The 16,179-nt window shown below is 37.7% G+C and overlaps 2 protein-coding genes across 2 annotated transcripts; both read right to left on the reverse strand.

The window, feature by feature from the left end:
* Positions 1–407: 407 nt before the first annotated feature.
* On the reverse strand, positions 408–8,275 carry emc3 (ER membrane protein complex subunit 3). Its single transcript, XM_067458504.1, has 9 exons — positions 8,166–8,275; positions 7,466–7,656; positions 7,325–7,382; positions 7,153–7,246; positions 6,966–7,070; positions 6,789–6,870; positions 6,618–6,697; positions 1,457–1,539; positions 408–1,360 (listed from the first exon to the last, which is right to left on the reverse strand). The coding sequence occupies exons 2-9, from the start codon at positions 7,618–7,620 to the stop codon at positions 1,232–1,234; spliced, it is 786 nt and encodes a 261-aa protein (XP_067314605.1). The 5' UTR covers positions 7,621–7,656; positions 8,166–8,275; the 3' UTR covers positions 408–1,231.
* A 722-nt stretch (positions 8,276–8,997) lies between these two features.
* Positions 8,998–15,965, reverse strand: sec61a1b (SEC61 translocon subunit alpha 1b). Its single transcript, XM_067460162.1, has 12 exons — positions 15,832–15,965; positions 15,084–15,151; positions 14,931–14,996; positions 14,713–14,791; positions 14,229–14,360; positions 13,382–13,491; positions 12,685–12,838; positions 12,439–12,599; positions 11,377–11,574; positions 10,323–10,514; positions 10,160–10,236; positions 8,998–10,074 (listed from the first exon to the last, which is right to left on the reverse strand). The coding sequence occupies exons 1-12, from the start codon at positions 15,836–15,838 to the stop codon at positions 9,888–9,890; spliced, it is 1,431 nt and encodes a 476-aa protein (XP_067316263.1). The 5' UTR covers positions 15,839–15,965; the 3' UTR covers positions 8,998–9,887.
* Between the last annotated feature and the right edge of the window lie 214 nt (positions 15,966–16,179).

The following is a 16,179-nucleotide window of genomic DNA, read 5'->3' on the forward strand; positions in this document are numbered from 1 at the left end:
GGTTACCAACATTCGAAAAAATCTTCTTTTTTTTAGTTCAACATAAGAAAGAAACTCGTACAGGTTTGGAACAACTTGAGGGCAGGTAAATTATTGCTGAATTTTCCCTTTTAGGTGAACTATCCCTTTAATTCTATAACCATTTTTTAACACTAAAAATTAAATAGAATTAGTTGTAATAAACAGCATTATATGAAAATGCATTTTTATTTTATATATATATATATATATATATATATATATATATATATATATATATATATATATATATATATATATATATAAAGTTAAGACAAGTTTAATCCTTTTCATTAGACCATCATGCTGTAATGAATCCGGACAATCAGACCAGAAACTATTTTTAAAAATTGAATAGGGGTCAAATAGGATTTTAATGGTGAATCTGCTTGTATTCAGAAGTGGTAGAAAAATTTATTAAATAAAACAAAATAAATACAGAATACAGAACAGTGCATCACTGTTTAGTAAAACAGGCTGTATTAAGAATCTACACATCCAGCAAATGTCATGAGGAACATTTATTATATAAAACCAATGATGTTTAATAGAAGTAAAATAAATATATTAAACATGCCAATAAATCTCAATCTAGTTTAATTGGGAAAAAAGTATTTTTACTACATACTCAGTGCATGGTGTATTATTGGCACCATAAGAAAGCATATAAAATGCTAGCACATTTAGGAATATACTATTTTTGTAACTGAACCTAAGTTATGGACTGTTCCAATTTTTTAGTCACATTAATTCTTAAAACTTCCTGTTTGGCTATTTGGTCCAAACAAATTATCCTAGTAAAACAAGAACATGGGGTTCTTAAAACAACTAAAGTTAATGAAAAGTTTTTAAAACAAAAATTAAGATGCCAGCAATAATCTATAGGGAATGTTTTCAAGAAAACCAGGCCACATGCTACACTACGGGGGTGCACTGTAATGTTTCTGATGTGTTGTATAAATGCAGTTGCAAGAGATGATCCAAAAAGCTTTAAGCTCAAAGCTTTGTCACACTATGACACTTAAGCCTGTCCAAAATGAATGATGGTGGGAATAGAGCATGCAAATGACAAAATGTGATATGTCTGCAATGAGCTTTATGTCACTTTCTAGAAATCTGAATGGAAGCATTTTGTCACTTCCACAACCAGCCTGACAATTGACACTTCTAATTTGATGAGGTCTTCCAAAACCTCTCAGTAGTAGACAGGCACTTAGAAGATGCCTGTTGGCAAGTCTTTGCTGAACATCCCAGACAAGTCCAAGTCCTTACTCATCAGATCCTCCTCAACATTCTCTAAGGCCCACTGGTGATCGGTCAACTCCAGTGCCTCCCATTCAGCCTAGGGAGGACAGAAAGTACAGAACATGAACATGATTTATACACATAAATCACTTAATAAGAATAACATTAATAGAGTTAAGAGTATAGCTGATACCTTGAATGCCTTGTTTGTGTCAGCAGGCATTGCCATTGCAGCACCACTCATCTGTTCCTGCATGATGCGAGACTGATCTGCACCTGTTGCAAATATATGAAAATTAATTCATATACGACAAAGACTTTAGATACACAAAGACAATGCACTCGAATTGCTATAAATGGGGAAATGCAATATGGGAACATAAGTCATATTATGTATGTATATATATATATATATGATACAGCTGCAAATTGGTATTTGAACACCTGTCTATCAGCTAAAATTCTGACCCTCAAAGACCTGTTAGTCTGCCTTTAAAATGTCCATCTCCACTCTATTTATTATGCTAAATTAGATGCACCTGTTTGAGGGCGTTAGCTGCATAAAGACACCTGTCCATTCCATATAACCAGTAAGAATCCAACTAATAACATGGCCAAGACCAAAGAGCTGTCCAAAGAAATTAGAGGAAAAAAAAGGTCTATTGTTGGAGCAATCATTAGAAAATGGAAGAAGCTAAACAGGGCTCCGTGCAAGATCTCACCTCATGCAGGGGTCTCAATGATCCTAAGAAAGGTGAGAATCAGCTCAGAACTACACGGGAGGAGCTGGTCAATGACCTGAAAAGAGCTGGGACCACCGTTTCCAAGGTTACTGTTGGTAATACACCAAGACGTCATGGTTTGAAATCATGCATTGCACAGAAGGTTCCCCTGCATAAACCAGCACATGTCCAGGCCTGTCTTAAGTTTGCCAATGACCATTTGGATGATCCAGAGGAGTCATGGGAGAAAGTCATGTGGTCAGATGAGACCAAAATAAAACTTTTTGGTCACAATTCCACTAAACTAGTTTGGAGGAAGAAGAATGATGAGTACCATCCCAAGAACACCATCCCTACTGTGAAGCATAGGGGTGGTAGCATCATGCTTTGGGGCCTTTTTCTGCACATGAGACGGGCAACTGCACTGTATTAAGGAGAGGATGACCGGGGCCATGTATTGCAAGATTTCGGGGAACAACCTCATTCCCTCAGTTAAAGCATTGAAGATGGGTCGAGGCTGGGTCTTCCAACATGACAATGACAGCCAGGATAACCAAGGAGTGGCTCTGTAAGAAGCATATCAAGGTTCTGGCGTGGGCTAGCCAGTCTCCAGACCTAATATCAAGGTTCTGGCGTGGGCTAGCCAATCTCCAGACCTAATATCAAGGTTCTGGCATGGCCTAGCCAGTCTCCAGACCTAATATCAAGGTTCTGGCTTGGCCTAGCCAGTCTCCAGACCTAAACCCAATAGAGAATCTTGGGAGGGAGCTCAAACTCTGTGTTTCTCAGTAACAGGCCAGAAACCTTACTGATCTAGAGAAGATATGTGTGGAGAAGTGGGACAAAATTCCTCCTGCAGTGTGTGCAAACCTGGTGAAAAACTACAGGAAACGTTTGACCTCTGTAATTGCAAACAAAGGCTACTGTACCAAATATTAACATTGATTTTCTCAAGTGTTCAAAAACTAAGCACAGCTTGCAGCTGTGTCATACAAAAAAATAGTTAAAAAATCATACATTGTGATTTCTGGATTTTTTTTTATAGATTATGTCTCTCACAGTGGACATGCACCTGCGATGACAATTTCAGACCCCTCCATGATTTAGAAGTGGGAGAACATGCAAAATAGCAGGGTGTTCAAATACTTATTTTCCTCATTGTGTATAAATAAATATTTTTATATATATATATATATATATATATATATATATATATATATATATATATATATATATATATATATATAAAGAGGACTATGTGAAAGAGGAGACTATGAATGTATTCATGGCTAGGGAAAAGAGGCCAACCTGGCATGCTAATTTTGGAAATGGAGGTATGTAGTTTTATGTTTTAGCACCATGTCTCATTGATCAATACGCCATTTCATGTTGCATTTTTATTGGCTAGTCAGTAGATGTAAGTCGTAGCAGCAACACACTGAGATGATGAAAATTATCATATGCTATCTTTGTTAGAAAGACGAGGTAGGGCCACAGTTTAGGAGCACAGTTTTAAGCTCAGAAATCGAAGCAATTGGTCATCTGGGACAGCCTAAAATTGAACATTGTTAGGGCATTAGGACTGCAAATGCAAATTGGCTGGTCCAACTCATAGACAGTAAAAAATATGGACGCCGCGACTTCATCCGTTTCCGCTGAACAGAGTTTCAGCTTTCAGACGGCCTGCATGGCGCTGACATCTTAGGACAGAGTCTGCACAGTAGAGATTTCGGGACCGGAGTTGCGCAGTGGAGAGCAGGAAGTAGAGCAGGAAGTACAGTCGCCAAATCAAAAGCACGCCCACACTCTCACAGATGCAGAAGAATTAATTTTGTTGGTGTGAAATAAACAGTTTTGGAAACGTAGAAATTAAAGCTAAATCTCCAATCTGCTCCCAAAAATTCTGAAAAAAGTCCGTAAGTGCCTCAGTGACAACTTCACTCAGAAAAGACGTTGATCTCAGCTGTTAATCATGTCGTCACACAACCGTTTTTAATAGCATCAAATAACTAACTAAAACTAAACTTATTTAAAGGGTCATGAAACCCTACAGCTAAATTTGAGATTTTAACAGAGGTATGTGTGTTGAACATCATTGAACATAATGTTAGCATCTGTTAGATTTAATTAAAAGGGGAATCTGGTCAATTTTTATGTTTTTCACCCTATTTTCGTCTTCCGGGTTTAAAAACTACATTGCGTCCACGTCACAGCTTGTGACGTACCATCGCTCTAATAGTGCTACGTGACGCATCGGTGTCTCATTATTATTAATGAGACTGAGTTTTCTTATCCTATGAGAAGACACCGTCTCTTAATTATTCATGACAGCACGTGGTTCTTTCAAATGACAGAAGTGACAGTCTGCGTGTTCACGGAGTAGATGAGAGGAGTTTATGATGGGTTGTAAGTGTTTGTTTCCCTGGTGTAAAGATTCGGGTGTGTTGCATGGCTTTCCCCGCGATGCTGCCAGGGCTAGTCTCTGGCTGCGGGCGGTTGGTTATCTGAACCATCTTCCCCCGGGGTTTCAGGAGGAGAAAAGTCCTCCACCTCAGCAGAGCCCTCTGTACTGCTTTTACTGTAGTCTTCACTGTCGCTGTCCATCTTTATTATGGGTGTTCTGGGACGCGCGTAAGTTAGATCTCGGCTATATGTAGGCCTACATAACGGTTGTTTTTTTTTCCGATCATTTTTTTTTCTTTAAAAAAATATGCATTTATACTGTGTATACAAACATAATTCTATATTTATAAATGACAATAATAATTGTGTATGCATTTCTATATTTTAAACAATTCCGATTAATCTAATATATGTAGCAAGGCATTCGGTTACTTTAAATGGTCAAACAGACGGTTGTCTGTGTATTTTATTGGACTTTAATTTTGCCAGCTTTAAAAATCCTGCATTTCGTTACGTTTAACCCCATATTTTTGTTGAGATTTGGCATGGGCCACTGCTCTGCACTGATAGATGACAGTTGCTCGCCCCCCTCTTTCTTCCCCTGCCTCGCTCTGCCACACCCACCCCCTCCCCTCTTTTCACTGGCATGCACGCCCATTTAAGTAGCATTTTTCAAAAAGATTACGAGGTGGATTTGAGCTGAAAGAGGGGGTTTCATGACCCTTTAAAAAACGAACACTTGAAATGAAATCATCGTGATGATAACGGCATACAATGACATAAACTAACTTTGGGGAAAAAAATATTTGAAGTGTAATTTGATTGTTTAGTTTGCCTCACGTCCATTAGAAAACACGGAGGTGCGGCCATACTTAGACCGGTCACCTGGGGGCGATCAAGGTGCGAAAGCTTCCGTTTCTGAGAGGGGTGCTGCCAAGGGGGTAATCTAGCGCTCGGAAAGCGTTCCACCCATAGGGGCTGCCATTGCTAACCAAGCCATCACCTGCTGTTAGCATCCCATTGACTCCCATTCATTTTTGAGTCACTTTGACAGTGAATAACTTTACATCTGAGACGTTTAAAGACTCTGTTTGTCCATTGTTTATTTCTAAAGAAACACGACAATGTATAAAAGGCTCCATTACCTTGTATCTTACACTATCGCCCCGCAGAAGCTGTTTTTGTAAAAACAGGCAAACGATTGCGTCACCAACGCGACTCTGTCGCACAGTTGAGAAATTACCGTATAGACCTGAGGAGACGCTCGCAGGCAATCTTTTACTGTCTATGAGACAGTCGGGGGGGCGTGGAGACATAAAGTCTGATAAAGTCAAGGGGGAAGAATGGGGAGAAGCCCATAGTGAACCAAAAGCAACGGGAGAAAATATTTAAACAACGTGATTCAGCTTTCACTTTCCACATCTACTAGAAGGCCTACAGCTGTCAGACAGGAGGCTCACGTCACATCTACGTCGTCAAGCTCAGTCTGAGCCTGCGCAGTTCGGAAGTGAGTGCCCCTAGGTTGACTTCATTATTTCGCCGTTGACGTCAATGGGGTCGCTCGGTCCATTTCTTTTACTGTCTATGGGTGCTGCAGGCTTGGTCCAACCTCAAATATGGGACCCTAGACTACAAAACCGTAGCATGGGTATATCATATACAAATGTGTCAAAATTATCATAGATTATATTTTTCTATTATGCCTAAAATCAATTGGAAGATATATATTTTAATTTCCTACCTTAAATATATATAAAAAAATATTATTAGTAGCAATATGCATTGCTAAGGACTTTGGACATTTGGACATCTTTAAAGACGATTGCAACCTCAGATTCCAGATTTTCAAATGGTTGTTTCTCTGCCAAATATTGTCCTATCCTAACAAACCATACATCAATGGAGAGCTTATTTATTCAGCTTTCAGAAATCTCAAAATGTACCCTAATTTATAGTCCAGATTAAGCTTGTAATGCCCGAAATTGCTTTCAAACTTTCCTTGAAAGGGATTACTTTATTAGGGCCTACCCTGATTAAGTGATGCAAATGGAACATGAAAAATATGCATACAATTCTAAAAACTCCATCGCTATAGTACAAATTTTATCAAATTGACAATTTCATAGCAGATGAACGACAATATTTAGATCAGTATTACAATATGGCATCAATGTTGGAGCAGGTCAAAATTATGGTGTATTTAAATGGAACATCAGTAAAGTTATTTACCATTGTCCTGTCCAAGAATAAGAGAGTACATGCTCCTGAGACCAAAGACATTCAGGAAATACCAAGATGCTGAACTCACCCTGTGGAGGTATACGCCAAGAGGTTACTTAGAGGTACAGCTTTGAATAAAATAAGAACATGAAAAACACTCAAGGTTGTGAGAGCCCTAACCATGAGGCATCTAGAGAGAGCAACTCAATTCCCTGCTGCAACATCGGCTTGAAGCGGAGAGTCAAAGGGAACGGTACCTTTGCTTGAGAGAGAACAGAATTATAAATGCGTTAAGATCAATTCTGTGAGAGTAGACAACAAGAAGCCATATTTGATAACTTAAATAGTATCTCTTACTTGTGACAAACCCAGAGAAGGTCCAGTTGATCCAACCACCGATAAGGATCATAGGCAGGACATTTGTCACATTGCCTTTCATCATGTCTGTCAACATGCTGGGATCTAATACAGTAAATAACATCACATTAATTTCACATCATTTTATGATGTAATATACATCATGTCGGTTTAAAAAAAGACTCACCAGTCATTGGAGAGGGTGGAACCACCTTTCTTTTGGTTTTTTTGAAAAACCCATCTTCTTGATTATTGAAGTAGAATTTTCTCATCAAGAAAGACTATTTTAGCAAGAGATAAGATAACAGTTTCAGTACTTCGGTAATGTCGCAATCAAAACAATGTTAAGGAGGACTAACTTGTTTGGGGATGTATTTTCCATTTTCCCGTAAAACTCTGCTCCGGATGAGAACCTGGCTGTGTGGAGAACATGAAGCACAAATCTTTAGTGTTTTGTAATGCCATTTGCAAACCGCATGTGGATGGATAATGAAAGTTACCTGTCTGAAACCTGCTCTAACGTGAGCTTCTTGTCACTTTGTAACAGAATTGAGACATAATGGCGGATCACTCCAACCAGAAAGGTAATAAACACAATAGGCAGGACAACCCAAAGGCGAATGTTGGAGTCCAGGAGGAGCTCAGGCTCAGCCATGCTTCTGTGAAGGGAGGTTGATGGGAGATGCCCACCCTAAAACAGAAAAAAAAAGTTTAAATCTCTTTAAGTTACTAATATTTAAGCAATACTTAAATTAACTGTCAGATCATTGTGAATTAATGTTTAGTAGTACATGAATATAAAAGAACAGCACTGATATGATCATACGTTTTTTGTTATTCGATTCCCTTAAGTGCCTAATATAAATAAGCTTAAATCTGATTGTAACATATGGCAGTCTTTTGAGAATGCAGTTAAATTTCACCTAACAACTTACAATTTATTCATATTCATGTTAAGCTGTGTAGGATGCCCGTGCTAGTTTTGTCATACACACCACACAAATAGAAAAGCGGGTGCTGCGAATGGTTTAAATCCACCCTTTGCAAAGACGCGTCAAGGTTAGCTTGTTGCTAACAACCTTCTTTCAGACTTAGGTTGACAGGGCGTCATTTATTGGCATATATACACCAGCACTGACCATTTGACATATTTCCGAAGGTACATGTGGCAAAAACTTCAACATAATGAACTAATTGTACCTGCTGTTGTATTCAAATGATGTTTTATCTTTGCGAAATCCGATAACTCAAGCCAGGATGAGACACCATCGAGCCGCTGCTGCTGTACTGTGAACACTCGCACCGTCCGCAGCAGTCTTCAGAATAAAAGTCTCTTTTTCATAATTAAACCTAAAAAAAAAAATTATATATATATATATATATATATAGACATACATATAAAATTTATTATATATATATATATATATATATATATATATATAATCCCTATAATGGTAATTGAACCTTTCGTATTTTCTTTTCCTTTTTTAACCTGTTTCAGTATCAAAATATTCTAATTTTGCAAAAACAATTTTGTTTATATGCATGCATATATAAAATAAATGCAGATTCAAACCATTTTTCAAAATTGACCCCAATTCTTTATTGAAAAAAACGATACATGAGTATAATGTGCATAATTAGTTTAGAGTATTATGTTCTACATAATGTAATTGTTTCCTTATAATTACATAATCTAAATAGAAAACTTAATTACATCATCTAAATAGTTTTCTATCATTTTATTAATTATCACTCCAGAGATGGGTCTAAGAGGACTTGACATTGCATCTGAGGACAGTATGAACATTGTGTTATTGTCAGGACGAGCCCATTCCAAATAAAGCATAATGTCATTTAACTAAGAAAAAAAAGTTGACAGATTTTTTTTTTTTTATTAACGTAGTAGCCATGTGGATTCTGCACAGAAAATCATTTGTTTTCAATCTAAAGTAATAGTCTTTTTAGGGTGAAAGGGCATCATTTAAACATCTTAAAAAAAAAAAAAATAATAAAGAACAAATGCCAAAAGTATTCGCAACACATTTTAATACTGTGGTCTGAATAATATTACACCACATGAAGCACTCTTCTATTATAAACCACACCCTTTCATATCAACACTGGCATATTTATTAACAAGCCGTTTCTGCAGCATTTGGTCCACTAAAAGAAACCATAGCTAATTAGATCTAAAAGGGGGCAATAATAGAGTCATCAAGTAGTGTGACTGAAATGCGCAGAACTATTTTACAATAGCTTGTAGTTACAAGAAAACAAACATAAATATAATGAAAACTGTTGGCAAATCCTCAACAAACCCAATGCCATATTCTCAAATGAATGGCTTTGATAAACATGCGCAAATTATAGCAACCAATCCAAGGTTTTCACACACATCCCACACAAAAACGCAATGGGCAAATGTGCACGTACCCACTGTAAAAATCTACTTTTATTTACACCATAATCAACCGTTGCCATGATATTAACATTGCGCTTACATCACACATACAGAGAGAAGTGTAGTGCCAGACGTATCAAATGTTGATCAGGTTTGGACATGTTTCTATTATGCATTATTGAATGGAATTACATAGAATCTGAAGCCTCTACAGCTAGATACTTGCTTAGGAGGCTTTAAAAAAAAAAAAAAAAAAAAAGGCAGAAAGAGAGGAATTTAAGGATGTTACATTCCCATGCTTAATACTGATATCAAGCTGCCATATTTTCCCCAACAGAAAGCACAATTCAGTCTGCAACTCTGGTGCAAAGCCACTACAGGTCAGGATCAGACGCACAGTGGGAGCGCATCTTAATGTAGAACATTGAATTTGTGCGTTTAATAAAACAAAACCCATATAAAAAAAAAAACATAACCTTATAAATTCAGTCAGTCTGATGTGGTCACAGAGTGCCGTACTAAAAGAGGAGAGCACCCATGCTGCCCACTTCACTCTGTTCTTTCACAAAGATCTCAAAGTATTGGTAGATGATGGTGACGGCCAACAAAATTCCAGTTCCTGAGCCGATGGCACCCAGGAAGTCAGCCATGACTGACAGACCACCTATACACAGGCCTCCAAATGCTGCAGCTGTGGGGATATACCTAAACGCGGAATTTAAAAAAAAGTTTTAGTTATTCCATATTTGACTCATTGAGTCTAATTAAGTTTGAGTGCTCTGTGTTTTACCTGTTGAGTTCATGGACCATCGAAGTTTCTCTGTGTCCCCTCATTACCATCTGCTGTTCTTTCAGCTGTTTTGCAACCTAAGTAATGCAAAATGAAAATATTAAGTCAACTGTACAGTGCAGCTCTGTGTGATTGGGAAGCAGGAATAGTCTAACGCTCTTACATCTTTGGCAGAGGATCCAGACACCTCAATCCAGGTCTTAGAGAAGAAGGCACAGGATCCCAGCATGAAGATGATGTAAATTATGGCATGGACTGGATCCTCCAGAACGGTGCCAAAAGATTCTGGGGGAGAGAGGTAGTAGCATAGACCACCTACTGGGTAAGCACGAGCTGGTCCTCCACTTGAGCTATCCTGTTAACAGAAATAAACACTTTATAGGTGCACCAAATATTTTTTAAACAATTTGTTACACAACTCAAAGAGTATGTCTGATAAGCAAGCTAAAATAAGTAGATTTCTTCTGGTCATGTGATTTCAAAATGGCAGCATCCGTAAAGGCAGACAACACAAATGTAGATTAAATAGTTTTCTGGATTCATCTTGCGTAAGCATACATAATTTAAAACCATGGTTCCCAATCAGGTTACAACCACTCAGTGGCCACAGAATGAGTTATAGGGATAGTTCACCCAAAAATACCTCATGATTTACTCACCTTCAAGCCATCCTAGATGTATATGACTTCTTTCAGACGAATACAATCAGTTATATATTTTATTTTAAAAAGGCATCTGCTAGAAGCTTGATGTTTTACTTTAAAAAGTTTTAAATATGGATATGTATTCTACTGGATATGGATATGTATCTATTCTTACAAAAACCAATCGATTCACTTCAGAAGGTCTTTATTAACCCTGTATGGATTCATTTTACAATGGATGGATGTACTTTTTGGGCTTCAAATTCTGGGTTGTCATTCACTGCCATTATAAATCTTGGATTAGCCAGAAAATGTTTAATATAAATTCGATTGTATTCATCTGAAAGAAGAATGTCATATACACCTAGGATGGCTTGAGGGCAAGTCAATTATGGGATACTTTTTTAAAAGACTAGTTCACCCAAAAAATTTCATTATTAAATTATTATTAATACTAGCATATTCTAACTCTAATCTAAATGAAAAACACTTAACACAAGGCTATAAAATGAAATGTCATATTTTTAATAAAATAAAAATGTGTTGAGACAAAAATATTGTAAATTCACTTACAGACCAAGTCCCTAGAAGGTTGACCAAGAAGTTTCCACTGAAGCGAGTGGAAAGCATTTGAGAGATGACATAAAGGTTGGACACCAGTGCAGACTGCAGGATGATGGGAATGTTGGAGGTGTAGAACAGTTTGATGGGATATGTGTTGTACTGGCCACGGTAACGTGCCGATTTGATAGGGAGATCGACTCTGAAGCCCTGTGGAAAATTAAAGAAAAAAAAAAAAAGTTGTCAGCCAATTAAAGATGGGGTAAGTGTTATTTCAAAATGGAGTCAGACTGAGTGCAATAACAAACTTGAAGCCAATCAGCAGGTAAGGGGTGCATCTACTATTGATGGTGAGAAGAGTGCTCAGTGCAAGTCATTATTGAAAACACACAGGACAGACATTAGCCGAGAACTAATATATGCTGGCTTTTGCTTGAATATGCTCGTGTGTCATGTTCAGTTGTTTGTTAACTACAATTGCAAATGTCGCTCACTTCAGCGATGATAAAGACCCGTTTATTACCACACTAAATCTCCTCACTTATTTTTTCAAGTGTCAGCTCACAAAATGTGTCCCACAAGTAAGATACTATACTCCTATATGTTTGTTTCCTCTTTTCATGATCTATTTAACCCTTATCCAGCCATAGTTGTAATATGTCGTTAGCTCGACTATCGAGCTTGTGTACTATAGAGTTGTTCATGAGAACTGTTGTTTTGCGATCGCTGTAATCTGGTCATAATTGTAATATGTTTGCTAGTTGGACTGTCGGCTCGTGTTCTAGAGTTGTTCATGAGAACGGTTTGTGTTTTTGTGATAGATATTCACTTTTTCTTTGAATATTCGACCTGGATTAATAACACGCAGATTCTGCCATAGTCGTTGCCTGGGTTATGCGTGGGGGGGGGAAGAGACCCTTTTGGGGGTAGGGGCGTGTTTGTGTTATTAGTGATTTGAAATAACAATAGTTACCAGAAATCACTTACCCAACCTTTAAGGTTATTAGGATTTGAAAAAGCAATAACAACTGTGACACCTTAGCAAACAACTCTGTTAAGTAATAATTCACTAACCTGGAAGTATATGACCACAGCAAAGACAAAGACTGTAGAGATGAGGTTCATGAGGTTGGGCAGGTTCTGTCTGTAGAAGGCCTCTCTCAGAGCTCTCACTTTATCAGTACGAGTGGCCAACAGGTGGAACAGAGCAATAATGGCTCCCTCAAACTCAGTACCTGAATGTACACCAACAAAATTCAATCAGCATCACATGACACCACAAAATGTTTCAAAACAAGATACTACATCCTGAACACAAACCTCTTCCTGTGTTGACTGTGGTTGGGCTGAAAGCTTTCCATACGATTGTTTCACAGATGTTGGTGGCAATGAAGAGAGAGATACCAGAGCCCAAACCGTAACCCTTCTGCAGCAACTCATCCAGCAGCAAGACGATAAGACCGGCCACAAACAACTACAGAGAACAGATCATCAACATTAAGTAATCAACCATACAATAAACTCTTTTGCATGCAGACCACCACTAAAAGAAAGGTGCTTTCAACAAAAGAATATTGCTCTTCACAAAACAGCACGAGATCAATCCATTTTCAAAGGCGCTCATTTGCACAGATAAGGTTAGGTTTGACTGCTAACAGATTAGATTATTTAAACAATGCCTACAAAGGTCACTGCAAAGTCTTGTGATTTTACAGACAAAATTAACAACCAACAGTGATTTCTAATAACTTGTGGAGAGAGCGCAAGAAAAATAATCCACAAGAAACATTTAGATTTAAAAAAAATCTCTTCTGTATAATGACCAGCACCATAATTAAAATGCACAATATGGATGACTGACTGAAAACAAATTGTGCATTATCCATTAACAATTCTGTTGGGTGATTCATTCAGAACCAAAAGCTTAGTAGAAAATTTTATCAGCTGAACCAATATATTAGTTTATCAAATGTCAAGCACAGGTAGAAATAGGAGTGAATAGAGTGTGTGAATTAACCTGGATGATGATAAGAAGGCAGATTCCAGCACCCATCTCTGAAGGATCTCCATACATGCCAGTCATAACATACACAATAGCCTGGCCAATGGTGATGATCATGCCAAAGACTGGAGGAAAGATCTCAGCGTTATATTTCTTACAGAAACATATACAATGGTGACATTTAGATTGGTTTTCCACAAGCATTAATGCACTGAAAGCTGCATTAGACATTTCCATTAGTCCCAACCAGTAAAGTCACTTAGCTAAGTACATCAAAGACCACAAGAAAGATGTGCAACTGGTAAGGGATAATGCATTATTAAAATCTTGCTTTGTCACGATATGGCAGGGCCTAAATGGGTTTATTTTACAAATTAAAACTGGCTGACTGTAAGTGATCAAATGACCAAATTAATCAAATCAAAAATTAGATATTGAGTATAAGTTTGGCCCATCATTCATGATAATCGTTAGAGAGTCAGACCGTTAACTTGAAGGTTGCAGGCTTGATTCTCAATACAGACAGGAAAAGACTGAGGAGCCCTTGAGCATGGCACCTAACCCCCAATCACTCTGGGTGCCACAGCAAAAATGGCTGCCCAGTGCTACAGGGGTGTATGTGTGTTCACTACTCCTATTGTATTTACACCAGCTTAGATGGGTTAAATGCAGAGGGCAAATTCCCAAGTATGGGTTGCCATACTTGGCCTTCACATGTCACTTATGATTATAATAAAATAATTAAATGCTGGTCATTTGTGGAATTCAATTTGAATTAAGAACTACAGGGAGCCAATAAAAAAGCCATATTATTCTCCATGAACAAGAATCATACAGTGAAAAAGAGAAAGGGTTGTCTTACGTTTCTGAGCTCCATTGAAGAGTGCTCTGTCTTTAGGGGTGTCTCCAACCTCAATGATTTTAGCTCCAGCCAGCAGTTGCATGATTAGACCAGATGTCACAATGGGAGAGATACCCAACTCCATTAGAGTTCCTAAAACACACATTTATAAGCTTTAATTAAACTTTTACTAAACTGAATCTAATGGTTGGCCAATTTGGGATTTTGCAAACGCAGGTGACCAATATGAAAATAAAAATTATGTATAACAAGTATTAATTAACATTTACTCCAATTCATAGTCATAATTTTAATGTATAATTCATTGACATTTAAATAAATCACGGTTGTCGGCTGATGTTGATGAACTCAAAATAAGCATGGTGAATTAAAAACAATTATATAATTATGCGCAAGTTAACCAGCCAACGATATTTGATTAAATCATTTATCTAACATGTGTGATTCAATCACTGTCTGACACTACTGATCCAGGAACACACACCTCTGTTGGATGCCAGAATCACTCTCATCCAGTAAAATGGATCTGCAGAGTCTGAAGACATGATTCCAAAGAGGGGAATCTGGAGGACAGAAACCACAGGAGATCATTTAACCATAAAAACAGCCAACGATGGTAATGTTTGGTTTGAGAGGTTTAGAAGTGCACAAGAATGGTTTGTTGATCATCGACAGTTTACAGCATTAACAGAGTAAACATACCTGGCAGCACACCAGGAAGATGAACAGGGTAATTGCGGTCCATAACACCTTTTCTCTGAACTGAATCTGTGGTGAAGAGATTTATAGATTTAGTATCACTGAAGTGGCACAAAAACTATTAAATCAAAGGTTTGATGGGATCAAACTGCATACCCTTCTTTCTGGTTTCTGGATCTCAGGTAAAACCGCACAGAATGGCTTTATCACCTCCAGGAATTTAACTGAAAAAGAAAAGAACCATACTTAAGCTTACAGTATGTACAGAAAGACAATGAAAATATTCCTGGAGCTCTTGGGAACAGGCGACGTGGCTTTAGAGTTTCTTGAGTTCAAACAAGTTGCTTGAATCTGTCTCTTACTTGCAACGTCATCATTCAGTCAAGAAGAAAACGGCGATCCAAACATCACTATCAAACTAATACATGCGTACAACTAATACAAATCACGCTATAAAACAAAGATTATTATTATCGTTAGCAGACTTTTAAATGAAGTTAGCGTATTTTGGACGCCATGTTGCTAACGAAATTATAAACCTGCCATACTTCTAACGTTAGGCAACAAACGCATTTGTGACAAGGCTAGTTTACTGAATTAACGTTAGTAAGTTAACGTTACTAACTAACCATAGTCGCTTTGTTAAACCAGTGGGATTACAAATTTAACAACTGAAGTCAAACAAACGATCAAATAAAGTTAAAGTACGTGTTTCTTTGAACTCAATAACGAACAACATTAGATTCTAGCAGCAAAACACAGTTAACATTATGCTAATGTTTAATGAATGAATAAACCCTGAGACTAACCAGTTAGTGTTACAATACCAGTTGTTTATAATTACAGAATGGATTGCACTACTTATGAATAGACTGGAAATAGAATAAAAACGCTGAAGACTCACTGGCCATGATGTTCCTTCTGATGATAGTCCCAGACTAGCGGTTAGCACGCACCCGGTCAGTGGCTCTATGAGGAGCGTTTTCAGGACACGTCATCACCCAGAGCACAAATACACGTCAGTGTCTGTGCCACAGAAATAGTTGAATGAAAACCGGTTGAATGAAACTGGGATGGAATGGGCGGGATTGGTGGCCCGGAAGTCTTCTCTGCTTCGTAACACATATGTAGTAATTGGTCGTTCTAAGCTATAGCAAAACGTTTGCCGTTTTATCTCTTCATGGAGTAAATTAGTGGATATTTAGGTTTCTCAGTGTATGCTTGTTGCTCGAATTTGAACGTTCATAGGATA

Source organism: Pseudorasbora parva, chromosome 12, assembly GCF_024679245.1.
Source record: "Pseudorasbora parva isolate DD20220531a chromosome 12, ASM2467924v1, whole genome shotgun sequence".
NCBI classification, from domain to species: Eukaryota; Metazoa; Chordata; class Actinopteri; order Cypriniformes; family Gobionidae; genus Pseudorasbora; species Pseudorasbora parva.

Excerpts from the sequence above, each read along its gene's own strand:
- emc3 (XM_067458504.1), bottom strand. The coding sequence starts at position 7,620 with ATGGCTGAGCCTGAGCTCCTCCTGGACTCCAACATTCGCCTTTGGGTT. Across the intron at positions 7,247-7,324 it reads GAAAATACATCCCCAAACAA|TCTTTCTTGATGAGAAAATT; the intron begins GTTAGTCCTCCT and ends TTGCTAAAATAG. Across the intron at positions 1,540-6,617 it reads TATTCTTGGACAGGACAATG|GTGCAGATCAGTCTCGCATC; the intron begins GTAAATAACTTT and ends TATTTGCAACAG.
- sec61a1b (XM_067460162.1), bottom strand. Across the intron at positions 13,492-14,228 it reads CTTCAATGGAGCTCAGAAAC|TCTTTGGCATGATCATCACC; the intron begins GTAAGACAACCC and ends TCTTTCCTCCAG. Across the intron at positions 11,575-12,438 it reads CTGTGGTCATATACTTCCAG|GGCTTCAGAGTCGATCTCCC; the intron begins GTTAGTGAATTA and ends AATTTTCCACAG.